The sequence below is a fragment of the Danio rerio genome, chromosome 3 (genome assembly GCF_049306965.1).
Source record: "Danio rerio strain Tuebingen ecotype United States chromosome 3, GRCz12tu, whole genome shotgun sequence".
NCBI classification, from domain to species: Eukaryota; Metazoa; Chordata; class Actinopteri; order Cypriniformes; family Danionidae; genus Danio; species Danio rerio.
Window position 1 is genome coordinate 32380211 of NC_133178.1, and position 20875 is coordinate 32401085.

The 20875-nt window shown below is 38.8% G+C and overlaps 1 protein-coding gene across 2 annotated transcripts in view; it reads right to left on the reverse strand.

Annotated features, from left to right (window-relative positions):
• Positions 1 to 282: 282 nt before the first annotated feature.
• Positions 283 to 20875, reverse strand: part of elfn2b (extracellular leucine-rich repeat and fibronectin type III domain containing 2b) — a 169820-nt gene continuing 149227 nt past the window's right edge. For both annotated transcript variants that reach the window (XM_005164086.6, XM_068219140.2), the window contains one exon: positions 283 to 7682. In XM_005164086.6, the coding sequence (XP_005164143.1) occupies positions 4758 to 7427 (2670 nt within the window). In that variant the 5' untranslated portion in view covers positions 7428 to 7682 and the 3' untranslated portion in view covers positions 283 to 4757. The remainder of the gene's footprint in view (positions 7683 to 20875) is intronic.

A 20875-nucleotide genomic window follows, 5' to 3' on the forward strand; every position in this document is an offset into this window, starting at 1 on the left:
CGCATGTTTATTCATTCAAAGCTCCAGTCATTATGAAGCTGATGCATCTTGTGTACTCTACTCATCTCTCTACTCTATTCCTTTCTTTTCTTTTAAAGTACTCCTACACACTCGGCGTATCCTCTCCAGCCCTGATTTATAGTCTCCTCCTGATCTTGAGTGTTTAATGTGCTTTTCATCATCACACCGCTATACTACGAACCACCGTGATGAGTGCATTCACAGTTAGCCTGCACTTCTTTCTTTGCAGCTTGCAAAGAAAAAAAAGTCTCACACAAGCTTTTGTCTCTCCATCACAGTTTAATATAAAGATTTATTCCTTAATTAGGTTATGAAAGCCCCTGGGCTGCATGTTAGAGTAGCACAGCAACCGGCCCTTTTATTGTCTCTACTACTTCTAAACATTTGTGTTTATCTGTCCTACAGCGTGTTTCACGCAATCCTTCATGTTTTCCACCCCACCGTCAAACCAGAAGAATTCACAGAACATTTGGGAGAAAAGAACAAACAAGTGGAGAATATCAGAGGGAAACACTGCAGAATGCTGCGCAAAGAGGGAGAAAACGACTTAAAAGCTTCATAAAACAGGCACAATTATCCTGACTCCAGAGACCCTCGCAGTGATTTACTCTAGGCTTGAGTATGAACAAAGACGGCCAAAGCCAATGAGGAAGACCTACAAAGACATAAAGTGCCAGCAAAACCCATTGACTGAACCTAGTTTGTACAGGATTTAGTGGCGTAAAGGAGAAATAATAAGCTTGACGAACATTATTTGGTCCTGAGTAATTATTAATATGGATTCTGGTCTTCTATAATGAAGTAATTGCTTTTAAATGTGTTCATTAGAGAACTGAGAACTGAAATACAAATAAGCAAAGACTTTGGACACAAAGCAACCTTACGGTTTCTAAAGAAGTAAAATGGGGATTTATGATGTGACGGGGCTAGTTAATTACCTCCAAAATGTTCACCTTTGTTACTGTCGTGCAATTCCAAGGCCATAGAAAGAAATGAGGCTGGAATGAAAATCTCGCTTCAAAGCATTAAAGCATATCTCTTGTGCTCTCCTCAAGCCAATCTCCTTCCATAGTGTCTAACACTAAAAGCAGGCTAAAGAGCTTAGAAGAAGTAAAAACTGCTGTGGAAGAGTAATCCACTTTACGCTTTGTGTAATATTGCTGAAAGCTGACAATGATTAATGTCAAAGTATTTTCTACTCTTAGCAAAACCAACTTCCTTAACACAACTTTAGTGAAAGGGCCTTCAGAAAGCCTATTAGTGTGAAAAAAGACTTTTAAAGTACAACACTGAACGTCTTCAATTATGCAACACCAGACACTGAGGAGACCAGGCCAACAAAAACTTCTTTAGGGACTTTTGAATGTCAAATTAAAAACAAAATCAAACATTAAAGGGGAACTAGCATAATGACACATGCATTTTTTAACTCCACACACACAAAAAAGTACTCCAAGAATCGAAACTTTCAAAACTGCGATCGATTCAGTGCTAAATAAATGGAATCTTTTAGTTTGTTAGCTCTGTAAGGGTATTTAAACATGTAATTTGGCTGAACTGGGTAATTATCCATGATTTGTCAAGCAAAGATATAAAGGCCAAGTTCATTAAATTAAAGAATTTACTCTAAACAAAACATGGATTTGAATAAAGATCAGATATAAAATGTGATAAAGGAGATCTTAAACTGAAGGAATTGATTTGCTTGTTTGTCCTGAACAATTGGGAAACGTTGAAAGAATAATGAAGGAAAACGACCTTGAGCAAGAGAGCGTCATGAAGAATAATAAAAAAACAGCAAGTTCATATTTTCAATTAATATGTAAAACAAGAATCTTAGAGATGCCATGCCAAATCACTTCCGTCTTTTGTTCTTCAACCATGAATTCATTGCGAAAATGGCTGATAAGCATTTGTACAGGAGTGCAAGTCTTTTTTTTTTCTTTGTCAATGATGGGAGGCACAATAAAAACCATATAAAGCTGGGCATCCGATTTTACTGTTATAAAAATGAACAGTCATTTTTGATTGAGCATTCATGGTTAGTTCCTTATGGCCAGTCCAAGTGGTTTTAAAATGAAGTTCATAAAGGAAAATGTCACAGTAAGCCTCCGGTAGCAGTCCTTTGTGGGTTCATTTCAGATGCCCAAGAATGTTAGGGTCCATTCTTTCTAAAAGATCTGCATGTAGTGTTGTCAATGTACACACAGTTCCCTAATTATCCACATCTGTTATAGCTGCTGCTGTTCCTCCTTGTGTGATGCAAGCATCCTTTAAAACACCTTTCGTCATACTGTACCTTAGCTTAGCCCCCAAAATGAGAGTACCAAAAAAGCATTGTGCCTGAGTGTATGTCCAATGTTGGCAGATATCTATCCCATATTTACAATGAAAAATCTTAATCAAGAAATAAGATAAGAATGGTATATAAACACATATTTACAATGAAAACTCTTATTATGTAAGGGATATGGTGTGATTTACACAATATGAACCAAACAGCACTGAAATCAAGAACTAACAAATAACGGACCCTTTTACTGAAGGCACGAAAACACCTGATGCAGAATAAACAGGTTTGCCGGTTAATGCGAACACCACGAGCGCTTTTTGATAAAATATAATTCATGATTTTCCAACCAGATATACACAGACATGTTTCGCTGATAGTACCGTCAAAGTACGTGCCTGGCAAAGTGCAGCTAATAGGATCTCCAATCAGGGTTAAAGGAATAGTTTACCTTCAGAAAGTTCTCACATTCTCACTCAAAAGTTGTTACGACGTGTTTTTCTTTCATTCTGAATTGTGAAGTCTGAAACATTTCCCATTTTCCATGAAATTATAATGAATGGGGACTGCAGCTTTTAAGCTCCAAAACAGGATGCAAAAGCATAAAAGTATAATGAAGGGGGTTTATATGATTCATATGCTATATCTCAAGTCTTTTGAGGACGTACAATAGCTTTGGAAAACAGGCTATTTGTGTCATTTTTAAGTTAGAAAGCTTCAGTTCTCATTCATCTCATATGTACGGAAAAGGAAAATGGAAAACACATTTCACAATGTCATTTTGGTGTTCTACAGAAGAAAGTGACCCATGTCATTTTAAAAAGACATAAAGGTGAGAAACTGGGTGAACTATTCTTTTAAGATCTGTATTTATTTGGGCCTCATTTATAATTAACACCATTTGCTGTGACTGTTGGGTGTCTCTTCTGTCATTTGAGTATGCGATTGCATTGTAAACACATGTATATTTCCCCACAGTGCCACTAATCAAATTTTTTGGTTTATTGGTCCATGAAATTGTAGGCTGAACATGGTGACTGAGAGAGCAGAAGAGAGAGTGATCTCTTTTAATCAAATTGGAGGTCTTGTCTGCTTACCCTTGCATGCTAAAGGATATAGCCCTGGTTCATTTATAATTAGTTAGTTTAATCTAACTGGACATTAATAACATAACGGCTGACAAAGGTGTTGGGGTTAATAATATTTGTCATTTTTACAATAAATCATGTATTCTGAGATCAAAAGGCTTCTGAGATCTGTATTTGAGATTAAGTGCTTTAGTTTTACTATTAACATTGAAGGTCGATAAATTATTTTTAATTGAATTGAATTGAATCTTGCTCTTGGCTTGTCTGTATTTCGGTGTCAGCATCATGGATAATAATTCCCTTGAATAAATAAACAAATAGACTGGAGAAAGGTGTCATATAAAGTGTTGTTTTAAAAGTGCCACAACGGGGTCTAGGTCAGTTTGGCCGTTGAGTGTCTCAGCTGTCAGCAACAGGCTTTCAATAGCCAATTAATGGACTAAACAAAGTGACCTCAGGGCAGAGGAACAGAATACATAAACCTCTGCTGTCGACAGCCACTTCATGCTCGTGCTGGGATACAGGTGACAGGGTAACCTCTGATATGGAAATGCTATTAATAATGCATCAAAGATGCACAAAGCTATGTCTTTTTAATCTTAAATCACAGATCTTTGCATTTTCTCCACAGCCTGGTAAATCTACAGTATTTCTGTAGCACCCCTTGCACTATTTATGTCATCCTGCTCAGCACAGCAAGCAGCTGCCAAACACGACTGACTATTCCAGAGCTCCCCTGGGAGATTCTTCGGTTTCATTTTTTTATTTTTTCCCTTCTCTATTCCTTTATATTTCTCACGAGGAGTGCTATTGAAATGTAAATTTGGATGCCCTGTGCACAGTCTCTGCTGTACGGAAGGGGGAAACTGCTTTTGACAGGTTTGTAGAAAATCAGCACATCATTTTATCCATTTTATCTTTCACATTCCTGCCTAACAAATGGATGTAATGGCCTATGATTTGAGTGGGAGTTATAAACAAAGATTTTCTTTCAGGCTGAATGAGGGCTCAGGTTACAAAGGTCTCGCCGTTGATATGAATGATGAATACACAGATGAATGCAGAGTAAAATACAATTATTTCAAATATTGACAAATGATAAGCGCATCTTTTCCCAGAGAGTATGACAATTGTCATGGCTCCAAATAAAATCGCTGTATGTTATCCTATGTATACAGTGTATCCTCAGGCTCTTTTGCTCTCTTTCTGGCTCGCTGTACAAAACCAGATTAAAAGACTTGTCCTCAAACCCTGACACACTTGGCTCTGTTTTGACCACTGCAGCCATAACCTGTTGCTCTCCCGGTTCATCAGGCAGTGAAGGAGACCTGCGCTGTGTATCCACGCAGCGTCATAGATTACAGCTTTTGCTGTGCTGACACACCTTTCCAGTAATCAAGGATGTCATGCAAGTCCTCCCCCTTGGCAAACTGGACCTTTTTTCGCAAGGCGTTTCCCGCCGTTACATAACAGGACTCTTCACGTGGACCTTTTCTGTGGGGTCGGAAGCGCTCCCAGATGCGCAAGGTGCTCTCAGTGGAGTATTCTGGACTTGAGGAGTAGCCCGAGTAATTGTGGTGACGTGGAGAGAGCTGAGAGTAGGAAGCAGCGTCTCTCTTGGTGCGTGACAGCGGCTTAAGAAAGGACACCCTTTGGGCTGGGGAATCATGAGAGCCCTCGTAGTAAAGGGCAGGGACTGAGTGACGATGCTCGGCACAGTGGTAGTCTGGGTGCACCTCCAGGTGCTGCTGAAGGGCCATCCCATCTACAGTCCCACCATCTATGCTACAGCCACCACCTCCACCACTACCTACTAATGGGAGCCTCTCTAGGGGTTCTCCACATCCCAATGGACTGCCCTTGTCTGTATAGTGGCATGGATCAGGGCTGTGGGGTTCCGGAACATCTAAGCTGTACACACGAGCTTTCCCACTAGAAGGGCGGCAGTGCCTCTTGGCAGAGGAAACAATGACAGCTGCATCAGCACTCATCTGTCTTTGAATAGGTCTCACTGCGGAAGCTGGGGGAGGTGGCCGGTACGGCGGTGACACAAACCCGCCCCCTGTGATTCCAGGTCTCTCAGACAGAGGAGCTGGGAAGGGAAGAGGGGGTGGAGGAGGGATCTTTGGGGAGGGCAGGACTTGGCAGGTATCACTCATGCTACTAGAGATGGGAATCAGTCCTTTCGTCAGGGAGGAGTTAGAGGTAGGTGGGGGTGATGTTGGACCACTTGCTGTGGTGGAAACACTAGATGCTGTAACAGAGTCTAGCTTGAGGGCATCAATGCAGTTGTTAATAATCTGGTTGACCTTGTCCACTTCCATTGCAATAGTTGAAATCTCAGATGCTGATCCTCGACCATCATCATCTGAGTCATCACCCAGGTCACTTCCATCATCCCCCCTGAGGTCTTCCTCCCGAAGACCATGCACCACAGCCCCATCTCTTCCCCTTTCATCTCCTCCTACAGAGGTCCTAATGTCCATATAGTTGCCTTTAGACCCCATGGCTTCTGAGAAGGCAGTTGCCATCTTCTCTACCTGAGGGATGGAGGATAGACGTGAGGAGCTTGTGTTGGCAGAACCATGGCCAAGCATGGCAGAGCTGGACGAGGAGGACATGGGCAGTTTGCCATGGTGGTGCTGATGGTGGCTTTGCTCATGAAGTTTCTGGACAGCTGCGGGGTCATTTGCAACTGCTGCTGCAACCTCTGGTCCATAACGCATTTCCAGAATAGTCTTTTTCACGCAGATGGATTTTTCTTTCTCTTCTTGACGGCGACGCCTTCGCAAGCAATAGTAGACAAACCCAAGAACAATGAGCATTCCAAATAAGCAGCCAACAATGGTCATTATGTAGTGGGTAGTCGTAGATGGTGGAGGCATCAAGTCATCTGGGTTTGGAGCTCGTGTAGAAAAATATAAACAAGTGTGATTGTAGCGTTGGGAGTTTCGTATAGACGCCACACAGAAGGTGTAGTTGGTGTTTGGTTTGAGCTTGTTAAGGGTGATCATTTCCTTTTTATTCTTTAAGTTCATCACATCTGACACAAAGCTCTGATTGTACTGTACCAAGATGTACATTTTGCTGTATGGATTTGGAATCTGGATTAGAAGAGATGCAGCGGAAAGGGACACATGTTGCAGTTTGATGCTGGGACTAAACGGTTTATCTGACGACGAGGAAGTTGTGGGCTGATGGTATGGTCCAATGGGCTCAAACATGCCAGGCTCCATGCCCGAAGAATCGGGATCAGGTGGTAGAGATGTCATTCCAGGAATTAGCACACCATCCCGGCACACTGAGGACAGGATGTGACGAGCACTCCGTCCATGCCCACCCACAGGACTCAGCAATGGATAGCCAAACATCTCCCGTGGGGTCTCGCATTGTAGTCGATCATAGGTGTGTGTAACATTGTTGAAGACTTCTAACCATGTTAGAAAGCTGTAGAGCTCACAGCCGCAGTGAAACGGGTTTCCTGCAAGTTCACATCCCATGAGCCTGCCCAATACAGTGAAAGTGGATGGGTCCAGTCTGGCAAGCTTGTTTGATGTCAGGTCCAGGTTACTGAGACTAGGGCACTCCCAGAACGCATTAGTGGCAATAACTTCTATAAGGTTGTGCTGGAGGAAAAGACACTGCATTCGTCCCAGACCTCGCAACATGCCTTCAGTCAGGTTGGTTAACTTGTTATATCCAAGGTGCAGAATCAGTAGATTTGCCTGGCTTGCAAAAGCACCATCTTCAATGTATGAGATCTCATTCTTAGTGAGGTTGAGGTCTGTCAGATTTGAGAAGCGACTCAAGGAGGTGAAAAAAATAGCTTTGATCTTGTTCTCATTAAGCCGCAAGTCATGCACTGTGTTGTTGATGTGCTGTGGGATTGTCTCATACGGTGGCTGGTTCTGGCTGCAGATGGCCAGCCACACATAACCTTTATCCCCCTCGATAAGCCAGCAGTCACCTCTGACCAGTGCTGGTGGGCATAAGAGCAGGACAACGGGAAGGAAGAGAACACTCTTCATGATGGGACTGGGGACGGAGGGGGTGTTTTAAAATAAAATGAAACAAGGCTGTATTCTTATGCAAGTCTGTTATTGAGAGTAAAGAATGTTCTTTCACATATGCAAATAAGGATTTTCTCTTGGGCTGTCAAAGCTGCTGGCTTGTCATGGTGTCTGACAGAGTCCCCATTTTTGCTCATATCCGGTATATCAGAGTTAGTGTCTGATGCATTTTTTTCGTTGAAATACAAGGTGCTGGAGTCCTCTTTGTTGAATCTGTCAAATAAAAAAAAAGACAATACGTATAAGCAAAATTTAGCAGCAAATTATCAAAGTTTCTCAAAACAGCAAATTAAAAACAATTTAAGGGTTCATTTGTAAAAAATGAAACAATCAACAACAAAAAAACAGCAACAAAAAACTCAGCTATTATTCATTTTCATAATCAGATTCTTTGCTAATGAAATATTCAATGCGTAATTAAAAACAGTTTATGTAAATTAAAGATATTGGTATTTGCGAATATCACTAAAATGTACAAAAATATTTTAATATATCAAATTTATCACAAATTTAATAAACCAATAAAGATAACAGTTTATTTTGATGGTCTATTTGAGTATTAGGAGACTGTCTGCTTAATATCTGTTGATTTGCTCCTTCAACGGGCATTTAACTGGCAATAAGATACTTTGTAAGTACTGTACATGCAAAATTACACTAATTCTAACACCAACTTAACAGTCTCCTTATGATCCAATGAGAACTAGCTGACATGTAGATGCAATGTAACTGTAGACGCAATGCAATGTAAATTCAACAAATGGACCATCAAAATATAGTGATACACAAATAAATAAAACTAACGATAACTGTAGTTCATTTTCAAAAATAATATGTGTCATTCATTATAAGAAAACAATATATAGCCAACAAAAACAAAGTTATATGACAAATGATAATGAGCATCTCAAATCTTATGCATGCCTTTTTTAATTGGTCCAAATTTTTAGTATAGGCACTGTTGACAAGATGCAAGAGCTTATACAAACTGGCACAAATACCTGAATATATGCTGCTGTAAACTATTGTGTAATTTCAGATAAAACTCCTATATAAAACCAGGGAATCCCACTTCCATTTGGACCATTTCCCAACAAATCATTCATTAGCTGTAAGAGCAAACAGTGTCCTACCCTTGGATTTCATTCTACTAATCATTAGAATGATAGTAAATGAGCCATGCGCAGGCTTTCCAGAATGGGGATCATTTATCTCACCCTGCCACATAATCTGTCAGACCTCCATATAGACAGCAAGAGGGGATCACGATATGACAAACATCATTAATCATTTGGCTATACAAGGTTTCCCATTTCAGAACTGCATTCCAGGCCCAATGTATGTCAGAGAAGAAAATACGTATAGAAATGGGAGATTAAAATGCTTTTGAATTGTGCCAGACGCCAAAGAAAAATGGAACACATTTGAGGACTACCCAGACTCAGATCTGCTGTTCAATCCAGCTGAGTCTTAGCTTTTGTTCATACTATATACTCTTGCCAACTTTAACTGAACACTCAAATGACAGTTGCAAGAATATGTGATTTAATCCTATGCTTATAAATAATCTGGGTAAAAAGTAGGCCTACAGTCTCCTTCAAACAACAGCTTAGAGCGCCCTCAAACATAAAATCTAGGTTGTAAAAAGTTTGCAGCAAGTCCTAGTAACCAAACGATCTCAGTTATGAAGGCCAAGGTTGCTAAACCATTCTCTGACACACATAAAATTCTCCTCTTCCCTCCCACTTCTTGCTCTCACTATATCTTCTTCTAACTCTTTGTCTTTTGCACCCACAGCGTCCTACTATTCTCTCTTATACATTTTCTCACCATCAGTTATTCACACAAAAGCACATTTTGTTAATTTGGAATTTTAAAAATGCGTGCCAATCTAGAATGAAACGAGCCCTGAGAATAATTATAGATCATCCGCCATTGTTTTGAAATCATTAGCAATTCCCACACAGCAAACATTAATGAAACAAAAACAATGACGAATTTAATGAAACATGCCATCAGGCTCCAAGGCAACATTTGCAGTCAGATCAAGCCTACATCTTGATGCCCCTCCACCTTTTCTCACTTGTTCCTCCCTTTCTCACTTCCTCTTTCCTCCTCAGCCCACCAGAGATGTGATCTGGTTTGGTGCTCCACATAGTGAGGCCCAAAGGATGCTTTAATTAGGGCTGGGGCTAAAGCAAGGAGCTGCATCCCAATGAGAGAGAAAGCCGTCTGTATGTGTGAAAGCGAGACAGGCTAAAATAAATGAGGAATTTGAACATAGCCTCAGTGGGATAGAAATCGCTTGTTTATTTTGCGACTCAATACCTTTACACCACAAGATATTGATTGATTACACACAAAGTGTTTGCTCTACCGCTTTCAATAATTTCGTATACAGTCGTCAGTGCAATAGACAGATTGCCACCTGGTCTAAACTTACTTTTCAAAAGTATTCTGGTTAGGAGTCTTGGTTCCTCTCCAAGATCATTACCTAATTAGTCATGATGATCTTCCTGTAAATCTAAATGACATCTGCGTACACAGCGAGGGTCTAAAATTAAGCACAGGTAAGGAAATGTTATATTGACAGTGTTTTAGTGCAGTAACTTTCTTAATCTGTCCATCTGCCAGAACATTCTTTGAGTAAATCCTACCAGAGCCTGAGTGGGAGGTTTGCTACATGCAAGTGTAAGATTGGTGTGTGTGTGTGTGTGGGACCATATGTGCCATGGTTTCATGTGATACTGCGAGATAGGAGCCTTTGATGATATATGTTGTGCGTAGGCACAAAACAAGCACACCTTGCTATGATTTCGCTTTGTTTGATGGCAGTGGCTAAATCTGAAATCCCCAGAGTCGCAACTAAAGCACGCAGTGCAAACTTTTAACTTATCCCAAGCACATATGTCTTCCTCTTGCTTTTAAATTGTATATGGAAAATATAGGGTGATAAATGAGAGTAGGAGAGAAACAAAGTAAACAAGCATATTTAAAGATCCGGCAACAGTCTGTCGCATTTGTGGGAGAGCATCAACAGTTGAAGTCAGAATTATTAGCCCCCCTTTGAATTAGTTTTTCTGTTTTTTAAATATTTCCAGAATTATGTTTAATAGAGCAAAGACATTTTTACAGTATGTCTGATAATATTTTTTTCTTCTGGAGAAAGTCTTTTTTGTTTTATTTTGGCGAGAATAAAAGCTTTTTTAAATTTTTTATAACCATTTTAAGGTCAAAATTATTAGCCCTTTCAAGCTATATTTTTTATTTAAAATATTATTTACTGTAATCATGGCAAATATAAAATAAATCAGCTATTAGAAATGAGTTATTAAAACTATTATGTTTTAAAAATTGTTGAAAAAAATCTTCTCTCCGTTAAACAGAAATTGGGAAAAAAAACAGGGGGGCTAATAATTCTGACTTCAACTGTATATGCGACTCTAAGACCTCAAAAAACATAGCTATCATTGATGAAATAACAAACATCATGTGTCAATTTTCAGAAATTAAGATTTATACATTAAGTGAAAGCTGAATAAATAGGCTTTTTACTGATGTATGGTTTCTATGGAAAAGGACAATACTTGGTTAAGATGCAACAGATACAATTGGCTTTAAATCTGTCAAAATAAAGTGCTTAGGAATATTAATAAACAAAATTTGAGATATTTACAGTAGGAAATTCTTTAAATATATTAATGGAACTTGTTCATTGCTTAATGCTTTTTGGCATAAAAGAAACATCTATAATTTTGACTGATATAATACAGTTGAAGTCAGAATTATTAGCCCCACTTTGAATGTTTTTCTCTTTTAAATATTTCCCAAATAATGTGTAACAGAGCAAGGAAATTTTCATAGTGTTTCCGATAGAGTGTTTCCTTTTGGATGAAGTCATATTTGTTTTATTTTGGCTAGAATAAAAGTAGTTTAACATTTTTTAAAAGGCATTTTAAGGTCAAAATTATTAGCCCCTTTAAGCTATTTTTTTTTTCGATAATCTACATAACAAACCATCATTATTCAACAACTTGCCTAATTACTGTAACCTGCCTAGTTAACCTAATTAACCTAGTTAAGCCTTTAAATGTCACTTTAAGCTGTATAGAAGTGTCTTGAAAAAAATATCTAAACAAATATCATTGACTGTCATCATGGCAAAGATAAAATAAAAAATTTGTTATTAGAAATGAGTTATTAAAACTATTATGTTTAGAAATGTGTAAAAAAAAATCTCTCCATTACACAGAAATTGGGAAAAAATAAATAATTCAGACCCCAACTGTATATTTTTTGGCAATTTAAGACTGGTTTTGTGGTCCAGGGTCACACATGTCTTTTGAAGGCTTACACCACAGCTCTGCTTGAGTCACGTCCTCATTGCTGCTGACTTGAACAGCACTGAGACCAGCTGTTATAAGGACAGCACATCACCATGCTCTCATTTTCTCCACTGACAGGTAACTGGGACAGTGCTGACACTGATGCAAGCGAGCAGGATGGCCATGCTATCCCTTCTCGCTATTTTGGAGGAAATGTCAGGTAGTGTGAGGTGATGGGAGCCAGTTTAAGGCAATGTGAGGTGGTGAGAAGTGATGTGAGTCGATCTGGAGCAGCTCGAGGCAGAGTGACATGGTGTGAGGCCGTCTGAAGAAATGTAAGGCCACACTGGCCAGTTTGAAGATATGTGAGGTGCTTATGTGATGTAGTCTGGAGCACTTATTTTCCCTAAAGAAGTTATCTAATATGTTTATCCAAACCCAAAAGATAGTTGGACCAACTGTACTTGTAAAAGAAAAAGTCAATACAAAGTTTACTTGATTTACTAAGAATTTGTTTGAGTAAACTGTTAATGTTTATCACCCTGAACCAGAAAGCCAGACATAATTGTCATAAAAAGAGACACACTTTATGCTGACAAAATAATCCTTCCATTGTTGTATGGTTAGTTAGGATAAAATCTGAGGGTGGGCAGTGCAGTGGCCCAGTGGGTAGCTCTGTTGATCACAGCAAGAAAGTCAATGGTCCAAGCCTCAGCTGGGTGGGTCTGTTGGCATTTCTGTGTGGAGTTTGCATGTTCTCCCCATATTGGCATGGGTTTCCTCTGGGTGCTCCAGTTTACACCACAGTTCAAAAACATGCGCTATAGGTGAATTGGTTAAGCTAAATTGTCTATAGTGTATGTGTGTGAATGAGAGTGTATGGGTGTTTCCCAGTGATGGGTTGCAGCTGGAGGGGTAACCGCTGTGTAAAATATATGCTGGATAAGTTGGTGGTTCTTTCCGCTGTGGTGACCCCAGATTAATAAAGAAACAAAGTCAAAAAAAAATTAATGCATGAACAATCTGAGGGTAAAAAAAATCCCTTTAGTTCTTACCCAAGTTTTTTTTTTTTTTTTTTTTTTTTTTGTTAAATGTATTTACAGTTAAAGGTTTATGCCATATTGTCATAACATAACTTTTATTAATATTCTAATTATTATTTTTTGCATAAAACATAAATATATAATTTTTACCCATGTAACATACTTTTGCCAACATATACTAAGTATATAAATTTCTATATATATAAGTTTCTTTAAGAAGAAAACAAGTTCATAGATGTTCAATATGACCCCCTTCACACACTCGAGTGACATCAACCTGATAGTCGAACTCGTTTCACACTTTCTGTAGCATCTCGGGCTTAACTGTTTGGATAGCTGCAGTTATTTCTTCTTTTAGTTCCTCGATGTAAAACTTTCTTAAATCGACAACAGCCTTCTATGTTTGCATGTACTTTGTAAGTAAGTACTAGTAAACAAGTAATGTGGTTTTATATAGCACATTTATTTGTATGCATTCAGTCTTGAGCGGCAGGGTGATATGGCTGTTGCTATGTGTTATACATATGTGTGATTTTATATATGTTTTTATTTACAGCACATTGGTACCCATTGTGTGTGAAAGTGCCCTAGAAATAAATTGAGTTGAGAGTTGAGTTAATATTAATATCAATGCATATATAAATTTAAATGTCAAATTTTATACAGAAATTTTTATATTTAATTATACAGTCAAATTATATTAACTTAAGACGTAAAACTTCAGGTTAAATCAAATGAAAGCAAATATTCATCAAAGGAAGTTGAAAAACATTGTTAATGTATTTTATAAAATTAAAAATAAAAAAAAATGTTGGCCTGATTTATTGATGATATTTCTTTACAGTGTACAGATGGGTAATAATTACTTACACAGACAGACGGAGAATGAAATTCAGCTCCACTAAATCCTGCTAAGTTATTACCTTGCATGTAAACACTATGCAACAAAAGGAGAACACAATACTGTTTGAAGCTATGCGAAGTCATCTTAAGTAAAGCAAGAGGTAGTGAAGTAGCATGAGGCAATATTAAGCAACGTGAGGCAAAGTAACATGACGTGGGACCGTCTGAATCAATCACTGAGTCTTGTAAGGTGATCTGAGACTGTGTGAGGTGGCTTGATTCTGCAGGTTTGTTTGCCTGTGGTGAGGCAGAGCTCAGCCAATACAGCTTAACATCTGCAGCAGGAGTCGTGCCAGGCCTCTAACAAACCCACCGGGAGCATATGTTTGTGCAGTACACACCTGCTGCTGCTCTCAACCATACTGTACTTATAGACTGCCTTTACACACACTTTACACACTGTTATTAATGATGAGGATGATTACTAGTTATTTTGCTATTGCCACCTGTATGATAGAGTTATTTAACTAGTCATGAGGAATATAAAAGCTGTATGTGTGGCAATTACTTAATGGGTTGACTAAAGAGATGTCCCGATCAGGTTTTTTGCGCTCTTGCAGTACCGAGTCCAAGTGATGTCTATGCGTTCCATACTTCAGGTTGTAATTGACTGTATCTTTTTTTATGATATTCTGGAACATAATTAAATTAAACTGTAAGCACTTCTCTCCTTGTTTCACGTCCCTTGGAAGGCAAAATAGTGAAACAGAACAAGATCCACGGAAATAGCAGCGTTTGTACTGCATTTTCCTTACTCTACTAAAGCATCTGTGGCCAGGCCCCTTTGGTGTGTGAGGTGTGTGCGCAGTGAATGCACGTAACCTGGAACGTTTGTGATCTCATTAGCCCGGATGTATTTTTTTGTAGTCCCCAAATATGTTCGCTGTGGGCTTTGCTAAGCTAGCTCTGTAAAAGCCAGTGGCTCCCTTTGCATTGAAGTTTAAGCATTTTACATTCAGAGATGTTGTTTATGTTCACACAGCTACATTACACATCAACTAAAGTTTAAAATATGATATCCTAGTGGACCACCCCTTTAACACGCTGTCAATTAATTTGAAGGGCGGGGAAACCGTACTCCTATTTCACGTTGCGTTGGTCCTCAAAGTGGTAGGGATTTGGATACTATTTTAACTTCAGGAAATGTTAAAATGAGACTTATTGTCTTTATATCACCACATCATGGCAGTGGACACACTATAACTACACACAGTCCAGTCCAATCAACTTACAAAAGACTATTTTCATCATAGGTGCCCTTTCGGGTGCATGCTTAAATGGCTATATACTCGCAAAAATGTGTTCAGGTGGAGTGCAAAGTGATTATGCGCATAAACTCCTCAGTAAACAAAAGTCTTTATTAAGCTATCTTTTTGTCTGACATTTGGGTGGGTGTAGATGGGGGTTAATTTAAATCCCCACCAATATCACAGGCAAATCTACGCCCCATGGATGTGCTGTTCTAAAAGTCACTGAAACCAAAGTCTCTTTCAAGAAAAGTCTGTTCACTTGGCGGTCATATATGCAATGCCTCCGGGAAGCTCATTCAAGACCAATGCTGCGTCCCAATTCACATACTATCAGTCCTAAATAGTGTTCAAAATTAGAATAGTATGTCCCAAGTCATAGTATGCTGAAATGAGTATTCCAAAGTTACCCAGATGGTCTACTATTTCTGATAGAAATTAAAAGTGCAGATCTGTGCTCACTCTGACAGCTAACAGGACAGGATTTAAATACAGTGGAGATAATGATTAATTAAATCACATACAGGAGAAACTAATGAAGCATGAATGATGGCGGGAAACAGAAAAAGTAGAGAACTAGGTCAAACACAGACAGTGTTGGAGTAACGCATTACAAGTAACGCAAGTTACTTAATAATATCACGTACAGTATCTAAGTAATGAGTAATATAACACATTACTTTTAAAAAAGTAAGTAGCAATATTTTAACTACTTTTTTAAAAATGTAAATCGAGTTACTTTTACTTTAAGTTTAATTAATAAGCTTTGGAAATATAAATTGCTGAATTAAAATGAGCAGTCACTTTGAATCACACACTCAATGAGAGAATTTGCTCCCCATGGTAACAGACAGAAGATGGCAGGCCACAGCCTTACATTTCTGCGATGTACCCACCCGAGACAAGAAAAAGGGGATAGTCTCAATGGACAGTGATTTTACTTCACTAATAAGACAAAACGTACAAAAGCAGCAAAGACATTAATTTAAACTTTCATTAAACTGTATGTACAGCATAAATAGCCTTCAGAAAGTTCTCAAAACATTTAATTATCCTACATTATTATTTATTTTTGTTGTCTGCTTTTTAAAGGTAAATGAAGGTGTAGGGGCGGCACGGTGGCGTAGCAGGTAGTGCTATCACCTCACAGCAAGAAGGTCACTGGATCGAGTCTCGGCTGGGTCAAGTGGCATTTCGGTGTGGAGTATGCATTATCTCCCCGTGTTAGCATGGGTTTGCAACCGGATGCTCCGGTTTCCTCCACAAGTCCAAAGGCATGTGGTACAGGGGAATTGAATAAGCTTAAATATGCTGTAGTGTATGTGTGTGAATGAGAGTGTATGGGTGTTTACCAGTGATGGGTTGCAACTGGAAGGGCATCCGCTGCGTAAAACATATGCTAGATACGTTGGCGGTTCATTTTACTGTGGTGACCCCAGATTAATAAAGGGTCTTAGCTGAAAATAAAATGAATGAATGAATGAATGAACGAATGAATGAATGAATGAACGAACGAACGAACAAACGAATGAATGAATGAATGAATGAATGAATGAACGAACGAACGAACGAACGAACGAATGAATGAATGAATGAATGAATGAATGAATGGATGGATGAATGAATGAATGAATGAATGATTAAATGAAGGTGTAGGTTATACAGTGCGTTGTTAACTGCAGAGTTAGAAGCAAAACAGCAAGTTCTGAAAGAGATCAAGCCTCAGTCAGGTGAGAAAAAGTAATTCAAAAGTAAATCAAAAGTAGCGTATGGCATTACTTATCATAAAAAGCAATTAAGTAAGGCAATTAGTTATTTATTGCAGAGTAACTCAATATTGTTATGATTTACTTTCTGAAGTAACTTTCCCCAACACTGAACACATTTATATAAAAAAACTCTTTAGCTTTAACAACCAGAAACCCCCAAAGTTTGTTTATATGCTGGTGAAAGAAATGGAAAAAATACGTATACCGTATTATTAAAAAATGTTCTCTTATTTTGATTCAACTGTAGTTTTGTAATAACATGAGGTTGAGTAAAGAAAGATTTATTTTTCCCCAAATAATTTCATTTTCAGTTTTCATATTATTCCTCGTCTCGTACTCGTACTTGTACTCGTACTGTATCAGTATTGTTTGATTGGATTATACAGGAAGGTGCAGTGCTGGGATTAACTTTATTTCATAGATGATGCTCAGTGTAACTTTCCCATGAATTTAGATGATTATTCCACATTGCCCATTTCACTGTTTGAGGGGTGTTAACAATTCAGCAGCCAACTTTTTTTTAAGTTAAATAAAGCAAATAGAGAGGCCTTCCATTTACAGTGCTCAGCCAATTTGAGTACAGCCCATTTTGAAAATGAATATTTTTCTCCATTTCTTAGTGAACATAGGCTATGTGTTTTGGTGCATTTAAACAAAACAGATTTATTAAACAGATATATTTATCAAAATCATATTTTAGTCACCAAATATATTAAGAGATTTTGCCTTCAGTATTGACTAATCTAATGTATATGCACAGATATTATACTGTATAGCTTCCTATTAAAATATGACTTTAAAAGATCACAAAATGTATTATTTTACTTGTTTTGATTCTTGTTTGTTTAAAAAAATGTACAGTGCTTTGACTAACATCCTTTGTTTTACAGTGTGCTTGATTAATATAATTGACTAAGATTTTAATTTCATTTCTTATTTTAGGCTGAACTTTCCCTTTAAGCAAAACTGGTTTACTCACACTCTGTGAATGACAAATTCAGAAACCCTGCGGTCAACCAACACCCTGTGACCCCGGATCTCTCAGTTAATGCTCAAACTTTCCCCAGAGACAAAGTGAAGGACAGACTGACAAACAGGCAAAGTCCAAGAGTGAGAAAAGCTGCTCAGCCTCTGAACTGTGACTGAGGATCAGCTTGTGTAAGTGAACTTCATCCTTCCTGTGGGGAATGCGTTCTGTTCAAGACTCAAAGTGCTAACAGGCAACCCTCTGATAAACAAGACACAGGCCTTTGTCAATGCCACCTCCACCATTCTCATGATCCACAAGGCTCTCCGCAGTAACATGTTCTCCCCAGCAGGGAGGTCTGTGCTCTCTTCTCTAATTAGAACTGATTGATCTTTGTACATTGTGATTTGGTATGGTCCACTGCACTGTGCTCTTAAGGCTTTAGTGTGTTTGTGTGTGTGTGTGTGTGTGTGTGTGTGTGTGTGTGTGTGTGTGTGTGTGTGTGTGTGTGTGTGTGTGTGTGTGTGTGTGTGTGTGTGTGTGTATACTGTACATATGTGATAGCGATAGAAGTGTTTCATTTTGAAATACTGGCCCACACGCAGTGGTTTGTCTGCCCTGAGCAAGTGTTTATCTAATCGTGAAAGGTTTTACTGTTTCGGCTGTGTCTGATTTTTTCATTTGAACTCTGCTCAGAAGGGAGGGAAATAGACTCTCTGTTAAATCTAGCATTTAATGTCCCCGTTGCTCAAATACAGCATGGTCTTAGTCACATATTGTTGAGTAAGAGTGTAGGTTTTATTTAAAACTAAACTCAATGCCATGCATCTGTCTCTCTGCTGCTGCAGATAATACAGGAGCTATAAAAGTAGATTAACTAAAAATGTGTGATGTCTTTAATGGTTTTTACTTATTCTTATATATAAGCATATGGACATTAATTGTTCATTGAAATAAAGCTCACTGATGGCATAACAGAAACATAACAACTTTAAAGGTCTTAAAGATGCCCTATAATGAAAATCTGGCATAGCAGAATAATAAAAGATCAGTATATGGAAATGGGCATACTGTGAGCCTCTGTGAGACACCACACCTCATTTGCATGTATATCTACTTTAGGTCATTCATCCAGACCGGATAATTAAAAGATATATATAAAAAAAAACTCTGAAATCATTAAAGGGCACCTAGGTTACCCCTTTTTTCAGATTTAATATAAGTCTTTTGCGTCTCTAGAATGTGTATATAAAGTTTCAGATCAAAATACCCATCAGATTTTTCATTATACCTTTTACAAGATGCTGTTTTATACTGATTTCCAGCAGGGGGTGGTTTTGTCGTACTGCGCCTTTAAGACGATTCTTTCCCGCCCACTTTCTCGCCCACTACATGCCTCCTCCCTCAGCTGCGTCAGACAACAGACAGACTTAAAGGAAGAAGGTCTCACGTAGCGTTTGTGAGATACTAGAGTAAGAACTAGCCTTTACTAAACAGTATTGTGAAGTTGCATTGATGAGCCACACACAATATCGTTACAAAGTTAACGCGCGCGCGCGCGCACACACACACACAGACACCACAGATTACACACACACACACAGGCAGGCAGACAGAGCGCGCTTAGCTTAGTTAAGGCAAACCTCAAGTACTGTGTGGATATCTGTTATGCTAATGTACAAAATTAACCTGATTTAACTTCCACAAACCGGGATTGAAGCGTCTTCTTTTATAATTGTTCTGACACGCGGCTGTGCTGATGAAGTAAAGCTGAAGTAAAACGCTGTAATTAATTACACACATACTCTGTTTTAAAACACTTTAAACATGTGAAACTTACTCTTAATCACATTTGATGATGATTGCTGATCCTAGCGAACAGAACAGATCTTTTATTCCCGGTTGCTTTGCGTATGTCTGTCTGGTCTTGTTGACATATACACGCGACTACCGGAACATGTAGTTGACATGCGCGCAGCTGTCAATCAATTCGGTGGGCGGGGGGATCGCACACCTACGTAATGGTGCGATCGATTTGAAAACAGCTCCAATTGGCCGACCCTTTTTTTTGTAGTTAAATTGAAAAAAAAAAAGGACTGGGTGTGTTCATATCACCCCAGTATGATGGTCTATACACTATACCAGGGGTTTTCAAAGTGTGAGGCGCGCCTCCCCTGGGGGGCGCCAGAGCATGTCAGGGGAGGCGCGGGAAAAAAATATAATAAAAATATAATTATTAAGTTTAATTATCATATGTATTTTTTATTATATTTAAACGTTTTAATTAAACAAAGAAAAAAATAATACGTCAAATATAAGAAAACCTTTTTTACCCAGAAGGCCATAGCTGTGAATTCGCTTCTGTGAATACAGGTATATGCCTGCTAATACAATGGGTCGGTTTCTGAGACCCACCCCGATTCAAAGCTGTAATGAAGCTCACGGCCCTTTGGCCGCCGGGAGGGAGGCGGAGAACCGAAGCAGTTTTAAAGTGATTTATTAATGACAGTGACGGCAGCTCCGTCTAAACCAAAACAAACGGACGGCAGATCCTCACGGAGACTGCCGTCAAACTGAAAGCAAAAGTAAAATATGTCCGGGTCCGGTCCTCCCTCGGCTTCCTCTGCCCTTGTTCCTCCTTTTATGATCCAGAGCTCCTTCCGTGGGATCTGAGGCAGGTGCGCACCGCAAGTGTATCCACTTACGCGGTGGCCTCAATCCGTTCCCACGGCGCTCGGCCACGCCCCCTAGCCACAAAAGCTTTCAAGTTCAGGGCTTAAACCCAAAAGACGACGATATGATGATCAGTATTTGAGTTTATGATTTATGTGGACAGGACCAGCTGATGAACCACAACCTTTATGTGTGGTTTGTCAAAATATTTTGGCTAATGACAGCATTAGACCCACTAAACTTCCACTATTTTGACTGGGATGGACAGTTCTTGGAACTGTTCTATTCATATTGAACCATCATCCTAGTTTTAAAAACGTTATATTAAAATACTTGTTATTACTCTGAAAATAATTGCACTTTCATGCAAATGATGATAAAAGTGAGTTAACAGTCTGACATCTGTCTGTGTCTTTATGTATATATATATATATATATATATGTGTGTGTGTGTGTGTGTGTGTGTGTGTGTGTGTGTG